This window comes from Bacillus rossius, chromosome 2 (assembly GCF_032445375.1).
Source record: "Bacillus rossius redtenbacheri isolate Brsri chromosome 2, Brsri_v3, whole genome shotgun sequence".
NCBI classification, from domain to species: domain Eukaryota; kingdom Metazoa; phylum Arthropoda; class Insecta; order Phasmatodea; family Bacillidae; genus Bacillus; species Bacillus rossius.
In genome coordinates, this window is record NC_086331.1 from 107,655,932 (window position 1) to 107,673,995 (window position 18,064).

An 18,064-nucleotide genomic window follows, 5' to 3' on the forward strand; every position below is an offset into this window, starting at 1 on the left:
TTGCAGCGAGAAAGTTTCATCACTACATATATGGAAGGCATGTCATAGTACACACAGACCACAAACCATTAGTTCCAGTGTTTAAGAAAAGTATAGCAGATGTGTATTCTGTTAGACTTCAACGGATGAAAATCAGGCTGCTACGGTACACGCTGTCGGTAGAGTATCTTCCAGGCAAACTCATGCATGTAGCAGACTTACTGTCAAGGGCGTATTTGCCAGAAGTGGAACATGCAGATGAAGATTTGTCTGCAGAAATGGTTCACCTTGTGAGTGTGAGTGATACAAGTCAGGTGTCGACTACTAGAAAGGATGAGTTCAGGCGGGAAACTGCTAAGGATACAGCACTGTGTGAGGTTATGAGGTACTGTCAAAATGGGTGGCCAGAACACAAACATCAAGTCAGCCAGCAAGCTCAAATGTACTTTGTCCAAAGGAATTGCTTGCATCTCGACAAGGGTCTAGTGTTCTTAAATGATCGCATTGTAGTGCCAGTGGCATTGAGGCAGCAGATGCTACTCTTACTCCATGAGGGCCACTTAGGCATAGAAAGAACCAAAGCACGAGCCAGGCAAGTACTGTATTGGCCAAAAATGGCAGAAGACATTGAGATATTGGTAAATAGGTGTTTCACATGCCAAAAATTCAGAAGCCAGAATAAAGCAGAACCACTCATATCTCACAACATTCCAGAATTACCGTTTGAGAAACTTGGTATTGATCTTTGTGACTATGGGGGCAACAGCTATATGGTTGTCATTGACTACTATTCCAAGTGGATTGAAATAGTACCAGTAGCAAATAAACAAGCTAATGAAGTCATAAGAGGACTGAAATCTGTGTTTGCTACTCATGGTGTGCCAAAGCTCATTATTTCAGACAATATGCCATTTAACTCCTATAAATACAGGCAGTTCGCAATGAGTTGGGACTTCGAAGTAGTGACAGCAAGTCCTCACTACCCAAAGTCGAATGGGCTTGCAGAACGAGCAGTGCAGATTGCTAAGAACATGTTGAGGAGGTGTTCGGATTCGTCTAGTGATCTACCTGTCATGTTACTAGAGTACAGAAACACTCCTCTGACTGCTGTAGGCCTGTCACCAGCACAGTTGCTAATGAGTCGCCGGGTAAGGACGAAACTACCAATGAGGCAGCAGTTACTACAACCGGAAGTGCAGGGAAAGGTAGCAGAAGAACTACATAACAGGCAAGCGAAGATCAAACAGTGGTATGATCAACGGGCAAGAAAGGCAACCGAGTTCGAGCACCAAGATAGGGTCTTGTTAAATAGAAACAATCAGTGGGAACCAGCAGAAATTGTACACAAGTCTTCGACTCCGAGATCATACGTTGTCCGTGATCAGGATGGCCAGCACGTGCGGAGGAACTCCCATCACTTGAGACCATCCAGCCTTGCTCCTGAGTTGCATAGGAGACGGTCCAGCCTGGACTCTGATGATGAGTTCCGGGGGTTCCCAGCAGAAGACGAGGCAGGAGGAGAGTCGCAGGGAGCAGGGTCAAGAGTGCGGCAGGGAGAGTGCCCACCAGCACTGATGAGTGGTAAGGAAAAGGTCAATGTGTCGAGACGTACAAAAAGTGGACGTGAGGTGAAAGTGCCAGCAAGATACAAAGACTAGTGAGTACCAAATAATATGATTCCCCAAACTGATGACTGTTTTAACTTTTGCTCTGTTTCTGGATTGTAGTAATATGTCAAGAGTGTGGATGTATTTGCTATAAAAGGGAAGGTGTTGTGATATGTGATGTTGGCATCTATGAGAGTTGGTATCTATGAAAGGAAGTGGTAGAGCGGGCAGTGGATTGTGATGTAATGGTGGAGAGTGAATGTAACATAATGAGTAGAGCGATTTTGAATAAATATGTGATAGTCGTACAGTGTAATGAGTTGATGTCCATTTAAACAAGGTGAAAACACAACAGTACCAACTAAATGCTGAATGGTGTTAACTGGTAGTAAATCTTAATATTCCTTGTATTCCTATGTGCATTGTATAATTAATCACAATGTTTTAGGGTTCATTTTTGTGTTACAGTGTACTGAAATTGAAAATTCTTTTTATGTAACCTTTATATACAAAAATGGCTAGCATAAGTCTAGAAAATTACAAGTAGACCAATAACCTTTCTAAATCACAAAAAGTTTTCAATTTAATCTATTACTGTCTTATAGCAAACACTACACAAAAGAAAACCAACTAAATTATTTTTCACATGAGAAATTTTTAAATATTTGAATAAAAACATCAAAATTAGTATAACTGAGGGAAGATGCACAACTTTCAATTCACACATGCAAACATACACAAAGGTCTACCTCACCTCAATTTACTGAGAACATTAAATTACAATGGAAGACACCGGAAGCTAGCAGTGACACACAAATATTGAAGTAATAATTCCAGAAAAAAGTAAAACTTTCAATTTTCTCTATTGGATAAAAGGTACCTAGCTTTTACATGCCCATATGTTTAAATGTTTTAACATCAACACTACGGTGATTATAGGCCAACTTACCACACGCTTCTGCAGTGGAGTCTTGTGCTGAATATCAAAATCTGAAAGTGTTGCTGCCTAAAAAAAATTGAAACTCATGTTAAAAATGTATTAATACCTTCAATCATATACATAAAAGTATAAAACAGAACAATGTAATCTACATTGCCCAGTATCATAAAACTAATATATTAACACGTATCATCTAAATAAAATACACTTGTCATACAAAGTGCCTGCTGCTACACTTTTCAGTATAAATATTATTTAGTATTTACTTATAACTAATTTTAACATAACATCCCTCCTACAATGACAGTATAAACAGCTACTGCCAAGTATAAAAAACTAAAAAATTACAATTTAAAGAAATTACCACGGTTTAAGTTTAAACCATGTAGTTTTTATGAAAAACCAATTTTTTTTAAATAATGTATTTTTAAATAGAAAATCTTAATTTTTTTTTAAAGAAAGGTCTGATTCCACTCTACTAGCAACAAAAATTAGCTCATTAATTTTTCTTGTGATTACAGGAACAAAAATTTAAATACTAATCAAGATCTTATCATTTTAATTATCTGAACAAGTTTTAAATTATGCCCAGCTAAATACTCCTGGAAAATGAAATTAATAAGTTAATTGTAGACAGAATGTAAAAAATGAGGAACAAAATAAATTTATTATTTAAAAATATTCCTATTCTGTGGGAAATCCCTGCCAGCCCTGAAAATCCATATTCTGTGGGAAACATCCTTGCTATGGAGAATATTCTTCCTGTGGGGAACTACCCTTTCTGTGGTTAAGTTCCACTAAGATATGCAGATTTGCTGAACTTCAGTTCTTTAGTTCTTTGATTTTATAACTTTTCTGGTTCAACATGAGTGGCAGAAAGCAGGATATTGTATGGCTTTCATTTGAACATGCTAAGAACCAAAATAACTAACGTAATTTAAAAAAAAAGGGTTACATAAAAAAAACCTGGTTTAAACCGAATAACCAAGTTTTTGGTTTTTAAAAAACCTGATTTTTTTTTTAACTGTTTTTTTTCCCAACCCTGCTTGGAATACTGTCTGCTATCCATTTTTCAAATGTAAGAATATTAAACTGGTTGAAATGTATTGGCAGATAAATTTAGTCCACCATGAGAATGTAATGATGTGTGTTGGAATAGTCAAAAAATGGGATAGGCAGTTCAGTGAAGGCTGTGAAAATGCCCATGAAGATGAATGGAGTAGTAATTGAGTAACATAATGCTAAAAATTAATGAGAACAGACAATTTAAAGACTAAATTCAAGGAAACAATTTTAACATGGAAATTATCTAGGTATACAATTTATAAGGGCAGTAATGGCCAGTTGCAAGAACATTTTGAACAAATGATTTAAGTTCCGAACATATCCTTGATTCAACTAAAGTTCTATAGTAAATGTGTTGCTTACTATTCTTAATTTCTATCACTTTGCTATCGCACGGGGGGTCGTTTCGGATTGAGTTGGACGTTTCATTATGCCTAGGGCGCCACCATATGTGTCTCTGGGCATGTGGACCCAGCTACTCTTAAAGAGTTGTCCAGGACACCATGTGTGATGGATAGAACTAAAGTTCGTAGAGCATGACAAAAATTCAGTTAATGATAAAATAATAATAATTATGTAAAGTAGTCTACTACCCAAGGTAAGCCCTGAAGTTATGTGAAAGTGATTTATACAATTTAAACGAACAGATGGACATGGATCAGTAAATTACAAAGTTGATGACGACGGGTAGCGGCAGCAACAGACTGAACTCCTCTCAGTGACCAGAGGCAGGTCACCTGCTCGTTTCCGGCCTATGTACGTTACAAACAATTGGAAAAGGGTGCCACTGGGAATAACAATAACTACATAGAAACCTTACTTACATTTAGCCAAATGGCTGCAAACAATAATATTGATTAAGGCCCGCTTCGGGACTGTTCTGCAATTTTCGGGTCTCGTAATATTTATTACATTATAATTAAAAAGTACCTGTCTTTAAGTGGTCATTCTGTCCGCTAAAAACACAAAACACCACGGAACAAATAAATCAAGTTACATACCAATTATTTACTTAATTTAGGGGAACCAAGGTGGCCACTCTTCTGGGATAATAAAATTCCTGGTTTTTTCCAGGTTTTTTTAAGGGTGGTATTTATCAATATTTGCATACAATTTGCATTTTTGTTACACAAAGCACACACAATATGATGTTTTATTGGCGTTAAACAATAGACAACTTAACTATAGGCTTAAAAATTAAATCAACGAACTTGCTTAAAACAAAACCTACCACCAACAAAAAAATTTATAATCACATCACCAAAATTACTTGACACGCACGTGTTTTGCCCCTCTTGCGTGGCTGGCTAATGCTGTTCTTCCCATGCTACCGATATTGATTTTAACATTACACAAATTGCAAATGGCGATTGTCCTGCACTTTGGATCTTTCTCCACCCATTCAAACTCTTCCGTATATTTGTCATTGTTTGTGGTGACCGAACTCTGACATTTTGATAGTCTGCGCAAATTACATGTTAGATTAAAAAATTCAAAACAACGTCCCGCACAACTAAACTTTTAAAAAACTCGAGAAAATTATCCATGATACCGTGACGCAACAACATGAGCGCAAAGTAAAAAAAAATATAGGCTATATATAAAACTAGTGGTACCACCCTACAACTTTTTCAGCCAAAATGCTGTTGCTTCTGAGTACAGAAACAATAAGTATGGAAGTCTGAATTGTTAACAGTTTCTTACGTACTACAAAAGTTTTTAAATGCAATATGAACAAATTAACTTTCACTAAATATAGCTCGCGAGCATACTGTCGTGCTTCGACGGGTGGTGAACGTGCTCACGTTCAAGTTTCTCCATCATAGGCTTTTAACAGCCGTATATTATCGCGATCGTTACTTCATAAAAAAAATTCCCAGTTCTAATAAAAATTCCTGGTTGATTCCAGGTATTCCTGGTTTTTTAAAGAAATCCTGGCTATTTCCCGCATTTCCCGATTTCCTGGTTGGCTGGACACCCTGGGAACGAAACACTGAGATTACCACCCTCTAGCAGTAGCTTGTAGCGTGCTGTTCAAACACTCTTACACATACATACGCACACAAACATTGGGCTGTTTGAGACAGAGGGTGAAGATGAGAGGAGAAGGGATCTAAAGTGGCCACGCACATTGGGCTTAAGGGAGGGCGTAGCCCTGGATGAGTCACCTTGATATAAATTATAAGTGGAGAATTTTTTTAAAACCATATTCATACAAGCAAAAATTGAATATTCAGGCCTCTTTTTTGTTAATTTTGCTTTATGGGCAGTAAGCATGTACAGAATACATAATTTAAATACGCTCATCACTGACTCACTGACAGACTGTAACGCTGTATGAATCTGTTTTCATGCGCTTAAAGTGTTTTCATTACTCTTCGCTAACCTGTTCCTTCTAGCAGTGCTGCAGAGTCCGTGGTGCAAAGATAATATGCATGGGGCATAGCGCCATATTTTTACTAGGCCGATAGTTTTAGCAATTTTCAGTGATAAAGTAGTGAGTTGTGGCTTAGTTTGCTACATTTTGGTCACATATATCAGTTTAATATAATTCAAGTTGTTGGCCTCCACTTGCTAACATGAATCTATCAACCACTGTTGTCTTTTTCAGCGCTAATAATACGATTAAATTGACTGCGAATAGATTTGAATTGTAGCATGGTAATGTTGTGAACTCTATTCAATTGAGCACCTTCATACGAATCGCACTGCCAATATGGTTGCCATCCTAGTGTATATTGAATCGAATCCACAGCAAGAAGAGGTTCTTCATTAAAAAAAACTTTGTCAATTTTTTTTTTTATCATTCACATTAAAAATTATTTTCATTGCTCAATATAACAAGAAATTGCAATTTTAATAAATATTACACGTATAATAAATTCAAAATGTTTGTTATATTCATAATTTTTAACAGGTGCCTTAGGCACCTTTTAACTAACATAATATAGCAAATATTCATAAGATAGCATTATGGTTGTGATTTTGGTGCTGCAAATTTGGAACTGCTCATTGTGTGGAGAAAAGCTTAGAAGTTATGAGATACTGTTTAATGAAGTATATGTTTTCCATAGGATTTTAAATGTACAGATAAATTACTACCTAAAATCTGAAAATGTCATAGGTTAAATACATTTGTTTTTCTAGTTAATTTGTGTTAGTGGTTTTATTGTGAAAAGAACCAAATATGCTTAAATGAAATGTTTCTTAAAGTAATCACTATGTTTATTCTGACACTGAATTTTAATTTAATATTATTTATAACTGTTCTATGCAGTCTGAAAGGGTATCATGCCAATTTTAATGTGCAAGAAATAATACAGGTAACATCCAATACCAACATTAATCTTGCTAAAAGGATCTTAAGGCAAAGTTTATGTTTGGTACTTTCATCGCGGTCCTGCCGTGTAAATCACGTCACTGAGAAGCTCACGGAAAACACTAAACTTGTGTAGTGGATCAACATCTGTAGTTCAGGCCGTGTCAAGTTTAACATTCTTTCTGAAATTAAACTAAAAATTATTTGACTACAGATGTGTGACCTAGGTCAACCATGGGATTACCCATGCTGAAACTTCATCAGGCAATTAGGGCCCACTCATAAAAAACTGTGGAACATTTTCTTTGTTGATCACTCAGTAATTTTCTTGTTTGGTGCCACTGGAAAGTCAATACTTAGTTCAAGCAATAAACTTATTTTTAGGCAAAAATCTGCAAGAATATTATCATAAGTGTAATATATTTTGTGATAAATATTATTCAAGTCTTTCAAACTCATGACTGTCTTTAATAACCTGTAATCATCGTAAATTAATGTGGAAGCACTAACCTTAAAATCCAGAATTTTCTTTTGTTCCAGTCATTATTGTAAGTTTACTAAACAATTTAACTAGTAAAAATATCAAACATTAAAGATGTTACTTTTCTTAAAACTGCTTCAAATTAAGCATTTTATAATCAATATGGTTATACAGAAAAACAGATAGGTAGGGCCTAAGACTATGAATGCTTAGATTGTATGGTGTAATCTATAATATGTGTTGGCAGAAAGTAAATTTAAGGTTTAGGGGTTTTTCTAAAAATTGAATTTAAAGTCTAAAAAATTGTGTTTTTTTTGCTGTGTCGATAATATTTCTTAGTGATGCTCTGGAAGTCATGTCCCCCTACTCCGACGGTACCAGCTCCGCTCCCATCGTCGCTCGGTGGCTAAACCCAATGAAGGCAACTGTACGGGCGCGTGTGGCACATGCTGCCCCATCCCGCACTCATGCCACTTGCCCAGCGCAATGTTCATCTGCGGCGTGGACGAAGAGCTGGTGGGGAGGTGCTCTATATGTAAGCCCGTCGGCTCGCTCCCTGGAAAGACTTGTTTGTGGTTGGTTTCCTGACTAGTTAAATATACGTTACAAGTTGTATTTTTTATTATGAGCAGGAGTAAACATGTTAAGTTTTGTAATGTAACTGTAGATCATCCTGTATGACTTACATTAGGAGACATTTGATGACATATTGGGTTAAATCAGTTATATAAAAAATAAAGTTTTGAATTCAGACTGTAATTGATCCATATCACATATCCAAGTTTATACCTTGATCCTGATGGCATGATTATGTATATATTCATTCCTATGGTACGGACATGCTATTTGCTGTTTCGATTAAGCACACTGAAAGATCCTGGCCAAATATGAACTCTAATATCACAATACAACCAAATAATATTCTGTCTTGTGGAAATTTTTTCTTTCGCATTCAACTTACAATCATAATTCAATGTTATATCAAGTTTTTATAATATCCAGAATCTTTTGACAAAATACCTTGCATCATGGCTTTTCTGCAAATTAAAATAAAATTACGAGATACAATTTTCCAACACTAGAGATATTCTTGTATTTACCCTGAAAACTGCATTAATAAATAAGTAAAAGTTCCTTAGAAATCACACTTTCAATTTACATTACAATACCCGAGCATGGATGATGGTGCCACTGCCATTTATTGTTTACCCATATGGGTTTCTGTGTTTTATTTTGAGAACTTTAGCCAACAGAGGTATTGTTTATAGGGTCACTTTCAAAATAATTGCCAACTTGCAGTCCTGATAATTTATAACTAAACTGTATAAAATGTATTTAATAAATAATTAATTTGAAGTCTTTGATTTAGAGAAAAAACCCATTGCAATTAGAGAAAAATAATTTGCTTTGCATCACAATTATTACTTTTAGTTAATTTTAGTCCTACTTAACTAGGTAACATTGTTTTTCATCTGTCCCTGCAGTTAATTTCAATCTTCATTGAGCCAATTAAAAGTAACTATTACTTAAAAAAATATTTTACTAGCTTTTCTGTGATGTTTGATTTCTACAGTTAAATAATACATGCAAGTTTTGTTGTTTCATGTGTGTTTATTGTCTGAAACAATTCATTTTGTCCTGTCCCCAAATTCTCTCATGAGTGTTATCTCATGAATGTTACACATGACTCAAGCAGTCAGGGGGGAAAAAAACATGTAGGGTTGAATGTGATATAGTGTAAAACTTGGGGTGAAAGTAATACATTAAAAAAAAAAATACTTTTTGCTATACAAAAAATTTGAAGAAAATATATTTGTTTGCCTCTTCTTTATTTATTTATTTATTATTTATTTATTAAAATTTGTGACATGCACACCAACAGCCGAAGCTTTAGAGGTGTGCACAGAACAAGTAATACAAACACGACACATACAAGCGAATAAATACAACATAAACAGGATAATAAAAGACGACACATACAAGCGAATAAATACAACCTACACAGGAAAATAAAGGACGACACAATAACAAACAAAACAAAACAAAACAGCAACTGAGATAATTTTAACTAATTGATCTAAAATTGGAAGAATAAACAGGATTATAAAATTACTCAGAATATTAGGGTAATCATAAAAATTAAAATTTGAAGTTTTTAATAAAATTTTCATATTTATTGAAATTTGAGATAAGTCTGTAAATTAAATCATTATTATTGTGTAAGGAACATAATAGGGATCGAAGGCGGCTTTTGAACTGCGGGACTCGAATACCAGAGTTATCAAGTAAGTATAAGCAATTAATTTTTGAACTATAGCACTTAAACACAAACAGGGCATCCAGATGGATGCGACGATTTGAAAGAGATTCTAATTTGGGTAATTGATGGTGTCTAGAACTAATTATTTTGAAAAATTTATTTTGTATGGATTCAATTTTGTCACTGTCGGTGGTGTTAATACTGTTCCAGATAACTGAGCAATATTCGAGTTTACTTCTAACTAAGGACAAATAAAGAGTAAGAATGGATTCAATATTAGATGCATAGTAAGTTATATAATTTATTAAATATAAGGTTCTACGGGAAAAGGATACTAAAGAATTAACATGTTGATGAAAGAATAGTTTGGAATCAAGAATAACACCAAGATCTTTTATACTAAGAGATTTGGAAATTTTTGAGTTGTCAAGAAAATAATCATATTTAACTGGATGAATTTTCCTTGTGAAAGAAATAATTTTTGTTTTATCTTTGTTAAGTGAAACTAAATTCATTTTGCACCAATTATCAATTTCAGTAATATCAGATTGAAGAAGCAGACAGTCATTTAAGGAGGAAATTTCTCTGGATATTTTAAGATCATCAGCAAACAGAAAACCAGTAGTATGATGAAGAACTTTAAAAATATCATTGATATAAATATTGAATAATAAGGGAGATAAAGTACCCCCTTGAGGCACACCAGAAGTAGCATGATATAAAGTAGAAGTTTTTTTATTAAGTGAAACAAAGAAACATCTATCTTTAAGGTAACTAGTAAACCAGGTTATATAATTATTACAGAGACCGAAGTTAGAAAGTTTAGCTAGTAAAATGGAGTGATTGACAGTATCAAAGGCTTTAGCCAGATCAAAATAACATGCATCAACCTGCCCCCTTGTTGTAACTTTATTGTATATAGGATTAATAAATGAGAGAAGATTAGTAGAAGTTGTCATACTATTTCTAAAGCCATGCTGATTAGGAGCTAATCTGTTGTTTATTGGAAAGTTAATATGTTTAAATATTATTTTTTCAAAGATTTTAGTAAAGCCATTTAATAATGATATAGGCCTATAATTAAATACACTGAGTTTACTACCCTTTTTATGTATGGGAATAACCTTAGCTATTTTCCATTTAGTGGGAAATACTTGTGATTTTAGACTTGTATTAAATAGATGCAACAATAGAGGCATTAGAATAAAAGAGCAGCCTTTAATAATGAAATTTGGTATACCGTCAGGACCAGTAGACATAGTAGGTTTTAATGATTTAATTCCCCATAAGACCTGGCTTTCTGATAAGAATGATACAGGAATTGAATCGTGAATAATATCGGGATCAATGATACGAGGGTGGTTGGTGGATGGTACATATACACTAGCAAAGTACTTAGCAAAGACATTAGAAAGAATACCAGGATCATTACAGATATCACCATTGACATTAAGAGAATGGGATTCACTATAACCATTTTTCATAACATTGACATATCTCCAGAATTTTTTAGGGTTATTCTTAACCTTATTATTGATACTACGATTCCAATTAGTTTTATCACGCTTAATAAGATTTTTAACTATTGCTCTATATTTAGAGAAAAGAAGGTAATACTGAGTATTATTGTTTCTTTTATAGAGTTTATGAAAGTGTTTTTTAGATTTTAAGGCATGAATTAATTCACCAGAGAACCAATAAGGATGTTTAGAGGCCTTACGTGTGGATAATGGAATGTGAGTATTGATTTTATCACAGATACAAGATGTAAGTTGATCTACAAGAGCATCTACATCAGTGGTGTTATAATATTCATCCCAATTGTGGGTTTTTAGAGAGTTATAAAGGCTTAAGTAATCACCAGCTTTGTAGTTTCTGAAAATAGAATCTGGAGTAAAATTGTGTGAGGTCGCCTCAATAAGTAGTTTAATAAGTAGGGTAGGATGATAGATATCCTCTTTGACCAGAGATTCAACAGCTTTTTCAACCACACAATGGGATAGATTAGAAATACAAAGATCTAGAAGATTATTGGAAGATTGTATTAGGTTGTGCTGAAATAAATCCAAATTAGATATGAAATCAAGCAGGCACTGAGCCTTGGATCTGACATGTGCACGGGCAATATTGAAATAGTGATTTCCTTTCCAATCTATCCCAGGTACATTGAAGTCACCTAAGATAATCACATTATCATGAGAATTAACGAGTTTTTGTTCAAGAGCTTCAAAATACAATGTGAATAGATTAGGTGATGTAGTTGGAGGAAGATAAATATTACCCAATGTTAAGTACTTATTAAAGGCAATTTTAATATTAATCCATACGGCTTCTACTCCACGATAGTCATATAATTGAATTAGCTGAACAGAAGGGAATTTATGTTTGTTCACTGCGATCAACACTCCGCCACCACGTTCCATTGATGAGAGTAGCGGATCCCTATCAGTTCTAAAAATAGAATAATTATCGGTGAAATAATGAGCATTGATACATCTTTCGTTGAACCAAGTTTCTGTTAGACAGATTATGTCATACTGAGTATTAATAAGATTATCAAAGAATTCAACTGATTTTGTTCTAAGTTCAACTGATTTTGTTCTACATCCCCATTCCATAATGAATGTTATAAACCTTTGGCTACATTTTATAGGAAATGAAAAAGTCTCAAGCAAGAAATAATTCGACCAAAAAATTTTCATGTCTAGGTCCAGCAACTTAGGTCATATCTTTGTGTGCATAGAAGATAGCTTCAAAATTATAGTTTTAAATGGTGCAGGAAAGTATCCTCTATGTTTTAATGCTTACAAAGATAGTCTGACATTTATATCTTAGTTACTATTGCTGCCTAAATTTTTGGGGTGAATATGATACAGAACATGGGGTTAATGTGATACACAGCATGGGGTGAATGTGATACCATAATTTTAGGTAGTTTTATAAAAAAGTGCTTAATATTTATATTTTCCACTGCTGAATTTGAAATGTACGTTGTCATTAAAACCTTGTTTTTTTTTACCTTAAAGCTATTTCTGTATGTTGGTAAACCTGAACATAAACAAATTGTTGTACTCCAATTTGTACAACTTATTGTTCTATGTAGACCCCTATGTTTATGTTTTAGTGTAATATGAATAATTTAACATCACATGTAGAACTGTGTATTTCTAAGCATTCCATATTTTAGTTTGTAATTAGCTGCTTTTATTCCTTTGCTATTGTTGTATTTATTATAAATAGAGAGAAAATCCTTATTAGGACCACAGTATTTCTTCAATTTGTTGTTGGCTGAGAAGATCGTTCAATAATTGGACAGTACGTGGATAAATGATCAAAATTGTATGTAGAATTTGTTTGACTAGTCACTAGTCGCATTTATGTACTGTGACAAAATGTATGCTTCTTTAATATAGAGGGAAAATATTCACTCTGTAACATGACTTCATATTTTATGTCAGAACTCGAGGACCACTAAACTGATTGTCATGAAATTTTTTGTGGGTGATACACATGTATTTGACCTGTCTCACACGCACCCCACCACACTGATAGCGTTGCTAGGAAGTAGGATATAATGATGTATCTCATTCACCCCACCTGTGTATCATATTCCCCCCAATCGCAGGGTGAATATGATACACTAAATTTATTTTTTATCAATCTAACTAATTAATCTAAATTTTTATTGAGTTAGGGTTAGGTTTCTAAAGCCCTAAGAAATGTGCGTAATTTTTCTCAGTGGTGTAGTGGTCTTAGTTAAAATAATAATCAAAAAGTTTCATTTTTTGTATCATATCCACCCCACCTGACCCTAACAGTAAATTTGGAGGAAGCCATTTTGTGTTGGCTTTCAACTGGTGCTGTTTGTCAAGGTCATTAGATACCAGGTCATCTCAACAGAAGAGAAACGAGTTCGGGTTGTTCGGGTGTTTCCGTGATATGACGTATTCGCTAGACCTTCAAAGTAAACAAAACTGTGAAATTGCCTGCTTGTTTTGATTTTGTTTTCGTGCTGTGGTTTATCAATGTAAAAATGCCTGGGACGCGTTGTTCTGTGGGTGTTTGCTCCAATAGTTTGCAAAAGACTAAACTAAATCCAGATACTGTACATATTAAGTACCATAGTTTTCCAAACGATGAGAATGTGAGAAAGATATGGATACAACGTTGCAAGCGAGATGGTAAATGGAATCCATCGTCCTGCCATGTGTGTTCATTCGTTCATTTTAAAGACGAAGACTACGAAAGAGACCTCAGGAACGAACTTATGGGCTTAGTTCAAAAGAAGGTAAGTTAATGTGTATATAAGAAGTTATTTAATGCATTTCATTACAGTTGTTATAACTCTAAAAGTTTGTCAGTACATACAGAGAAAAGGCACATGTAATATCTGATATAATGAAGACTAATATAGCAATTATCAAGCATTAAATCTGTTATGCAAGTTTTATAAGGGGAATTTCGTTAATTTTTTGGTGGTTATATTCTGTATTGGGTAAAAGTTCTGTATTGCATATCCAGGTGTATCCAGATATAACTTTGATCCTGATGGCATGATCCTGTACACCTGATCCTGTGGTACATAATGCTTATTTTTTTAGCAGTGGGGAGGCGTAGCATCAACACGTTTTGTGCGACAACACGAAACCTGATGTAAAAAATAAATTACTTATAAGATAAATTAGGTCAGGTTTCGCTTCAAAGGTGTCGGTGCTACGCGCCTCCCTACTGCTAATAAAACAAGCATCATGTACAGGTGTACAGGATCATGCCATCAGGATCATACAATCAGGATTACAGGGTTAACTTGGACACGCAATACGGAACTTTTACCCTGTATTGTGCTTTCTTAGTAGTGACATACATTCAATTAGATAACTATGTTGCCCTTGTGTTAATTTTATTATTGTGGATAATTTTCTGAAGTACCTAGGCGCACATCTGAAATTTTTTAAATAAAATACAGAAAATGGTATTTTTGAGTCTCTCTCATATTATTTGCTTTTATGAAGCGGTATTGCGATATATCAAGTACAGTAAGTCCTCTATTTACGTCGTTTCGGATTAACGTCGCTAAAGTTTGAGTACTCATGTTTCAATTTAAGTTGTCGCCGATTCACAATAACGTCGTTTACAATGGCCGTAAATCTTTATTTTAACCAAAACACCGTATATAATTCGTTTATAAATCTTTGTTTCCTTCGGTAGTTAATTTATGCTACGTAGCGTAAGCTACACGTTCACCGCCTTATCTTATCATACATCATGAGGGACGCTTCCTGCTCTCCGCTGCTCTCCGCGCGGTGATGCAATACTACCAGCCCGCCCGCTCGGCCACCCACGTATCTCGCACGTATCCCGCAACGACACAGCATTTTCTCCTACCCCTTTTCGTCCAACTCCTTGGCACTTCAGTAGAGGTGTAAAAGTAACTAAAAAAAGTGTACCCGTATGTATTCGTTACTATAACAATTAGTACTCGTTACTTTCGTATCGTTACTCGTTACTTCTGATACCGCATAACATGCTATGTTATGTAACAGCAACGAATCGAGTCGTATTTCGTACGCGTACAGTATGACGTCGCGTAAATAATAATAAATCGAATATAAACAATTAAAAGTATTTGATAATTAAAGGCTTTTGTTAACCAAGAAACAATAAAATCTCATTAGAGCAGCTTTATTATAATATCTCTTTTAAGATAAGAACAAAAAACGTGAAAATACGCGATAGTAAAAAACAAAAACATACATATTTATAATTTGTAAAAAATACTTTCTTACGTTGTTTCTGTTCCAATCTCAAACTTTGTCTACACACACAATACCTTTAATAAACAGTAAAAAACTTGGACGACGAATTTCCAAATTATACTTTTCTTAATAAACAAACATCGTTCTTTGTAACGAATAAGCGCGCGCATGCGTAAAACAAACGAAAAATGCGAGTAACGAATTGCATTCGTGTGTAACGTTTCGTTACTCGTTACTAGATGCCGCACCCGTTACTCAGTAACGAATACATACGGTTTGCTACAGCTCTACACTTCAGTCGCTATGATATCATTGAGTTGGCCGGAGTTTTAAACGTGCCGTTGTTAACTTTATCGTGATTAAATGCGTTTGTAGTAGGCCTACAGTATCAGCTCACTGCAATTTATGATTTTTTCTTCATAAGATGTCTTCCAAACGACTATATATCTGTTTTTATATTTCAATCAATAAAGGTAATAAAGCAGCTGGTTAAATAACGATTCTATAAAGCTGAGAAGTACTAGTTGAACTTGTTTCCCACGCTGTCGGTTGTAATTTTCTGATAAAATTACCCGTTGTCACGTCTGTATGCCAGCGCTTCCGGCCGACCTTGGGCCGTGGTCGGCCGGTAGCATGAAACATGGCTCATTTTGCGTCGTTTCTATTTACGTCGCGGTTTTCAGGAACGTAACCCCGACGTAAACCGAGGAATTACTGTAGTTCAAAATTTGAACAGTTGGTTGGTTAAGTTAGGCACATTGAAAATAATTTAAAATTATGTCATTAGTGGGATATGTTGTTGCCATAAAAAATTAATCCTGTATTTCAAAACAAGTACCTAGTACCCCAAAAATACCTTATTTGATTTTTTTTCTCCCCTTGGAAATTTGTATTCCAGGAAATTGCTTTTTTGGTAAAGTGTGTAAATCTGAAAAGGAAATTCTGTAGAAAAGGTACTTTTATATCAAACACATTATCTTACTTCTGGACATGTTTAGCAATAATTTTCATAAAAAAGACATTGCAATTCATGTAGTTAACAGTTATAACAAGTGGTGAGGTTACCTAAATTAGAAATATTGTAAAATTGTGAGGGTGGTTGGTTATGTTAGCTACATTTAAAATACTCTTAAATAGTGTAATTTTTTTTTGGCTCAGTTAAGTTAGCTACATTAAACGTACTTTTGGATAATGAGAGTCGCTGCTTAGGATAGGTATGCTACATTTAGAATAGTGTGGACGGATGGTTTGTTGAATAGTTGGTTAGGAATTAGTTATGTAGATATTTTAAATGTACCATACCACAATAAACTTAATCAAACTAACTGTCCACACATGCTTTGTATTAATTATAATGAAGCAATTTAACAAGCCAGTCACACAATCGCACAATATATTAATGTGGCTAACCTAATCTTTCCAGCTGATCTCACAGTTTTACTGTGTTTCTAATGTACCAGACAGTGAACCATTAAAACTGTAATTTACTGTGACTGTTTGGAAAATATGCCAGGCATTAAGAAAAAGCATGTTAATTTTTTTTATATGTAACAAAATTGCTTCACAGTTTTAAAGATGTTTGTCGTGGGGTGAAATGCACAGTTTATGAACATGGTCGAGGAATTCTTCAAATAACATTTATTCATAGATTCTAGGTACTTTGTTAGCAGTGTGCCACCACAAAACACATTTGATTAATAATCACATCATGTAAATGTACCAATTAATTTTAAAATTATCAGCCTTATTTATTTTTCCAGGTGCTGAAGAAAGATGCAGCTCCTTCATTGAAGCTTTCAAATACCAATGATGACGAAAGAAGAGCTTTGGCGGCTGAGAATCGTGTTTCTTTATCAGAAAAGAGGGAAAGGAAACAAATTGTGCATTGCTTGCTTAACAGTGAATCTAGATCAACAAGTGATGGCATACATGCTGTTGGTAGTAGTGGTGACATTAATGACAAAATTATTTGTGGCATAAACCATGAAAAAAATGAACTAAATTTTGAAAAACTGAATTCCAAGGTTTTGCAAAAAAAAAATTTCCTATCTTCAAAAAAAAATTAACGAGGCTAGGAAAGAAATTATAAATTTGAAAATGCAGGTTAAGTGTCTGAAACGCTCAAATAATAATAATAAAGTAGTCAAGAAGTATGCATTGGATATACTGAACAGTATTTTCACTCCATCCCAATGCAAGGCTCTTCTTTTGGGGAAAAGCCATTTAATTGGGATAAAGAGACAAGTCAGCTTGCACTGACATTAAGATATATTAGCAAGAAGGCCTACTCATATTTGAAAAATCGTTTGGGATATCCATTGCCGTCTGTTGCTACTCTTCATAGGTGGGCATTATCCATCCCTGTTGAGCAAGGTTTGTTGGAAACTGTATTTAGTGTAATGCAAAGTGCCTCACACAAGTTGAACACACTGGAGAAAGTGGCTGTGCTTCAGTTTGATGAGATGAAAATTAAATCATGTTACGAATATGATAAGAAAAAGGATGAAGTTATAGGGCCATACCAACAAATGCAAGTGATCCAAGTACGTGGACTTTTTTCAAATTGGAAGCAGACTGTTTGTGTTGATTTTGATACAAATGTTACAAAGAGCCTTCTGTTGTCTGTTATCTCTAGACTTTATGAAATTGGATACACA

The 18,064-nt window shown here is 34.5% G+C and overlaps 1 protein-coding gene across 1 annotated transcript in view; it reads right to left on the reverse strand.

The window, feature by feature from the left end:
• LOC134529586 (isocitrate dehydrogenase [NAD] subunit gamma, mitochondrial-like) overlaps positions 1-18,064 on the reverse strand; it is a 68,628-nt gene that overhangs the window by 35,179 nt on the left and 15,385 nt on the right. Inside the window, exon 2 of the mRNA XM_063363835.1 lies at positions 2,536-2,592. Coding sequence (XP_063219905.1) covers positions 2,536-2,592 — 57 coding nt within the window. The remainder of the gene's footprint in view (positions 1-2,535; positions 2,593-18,064) is intronic.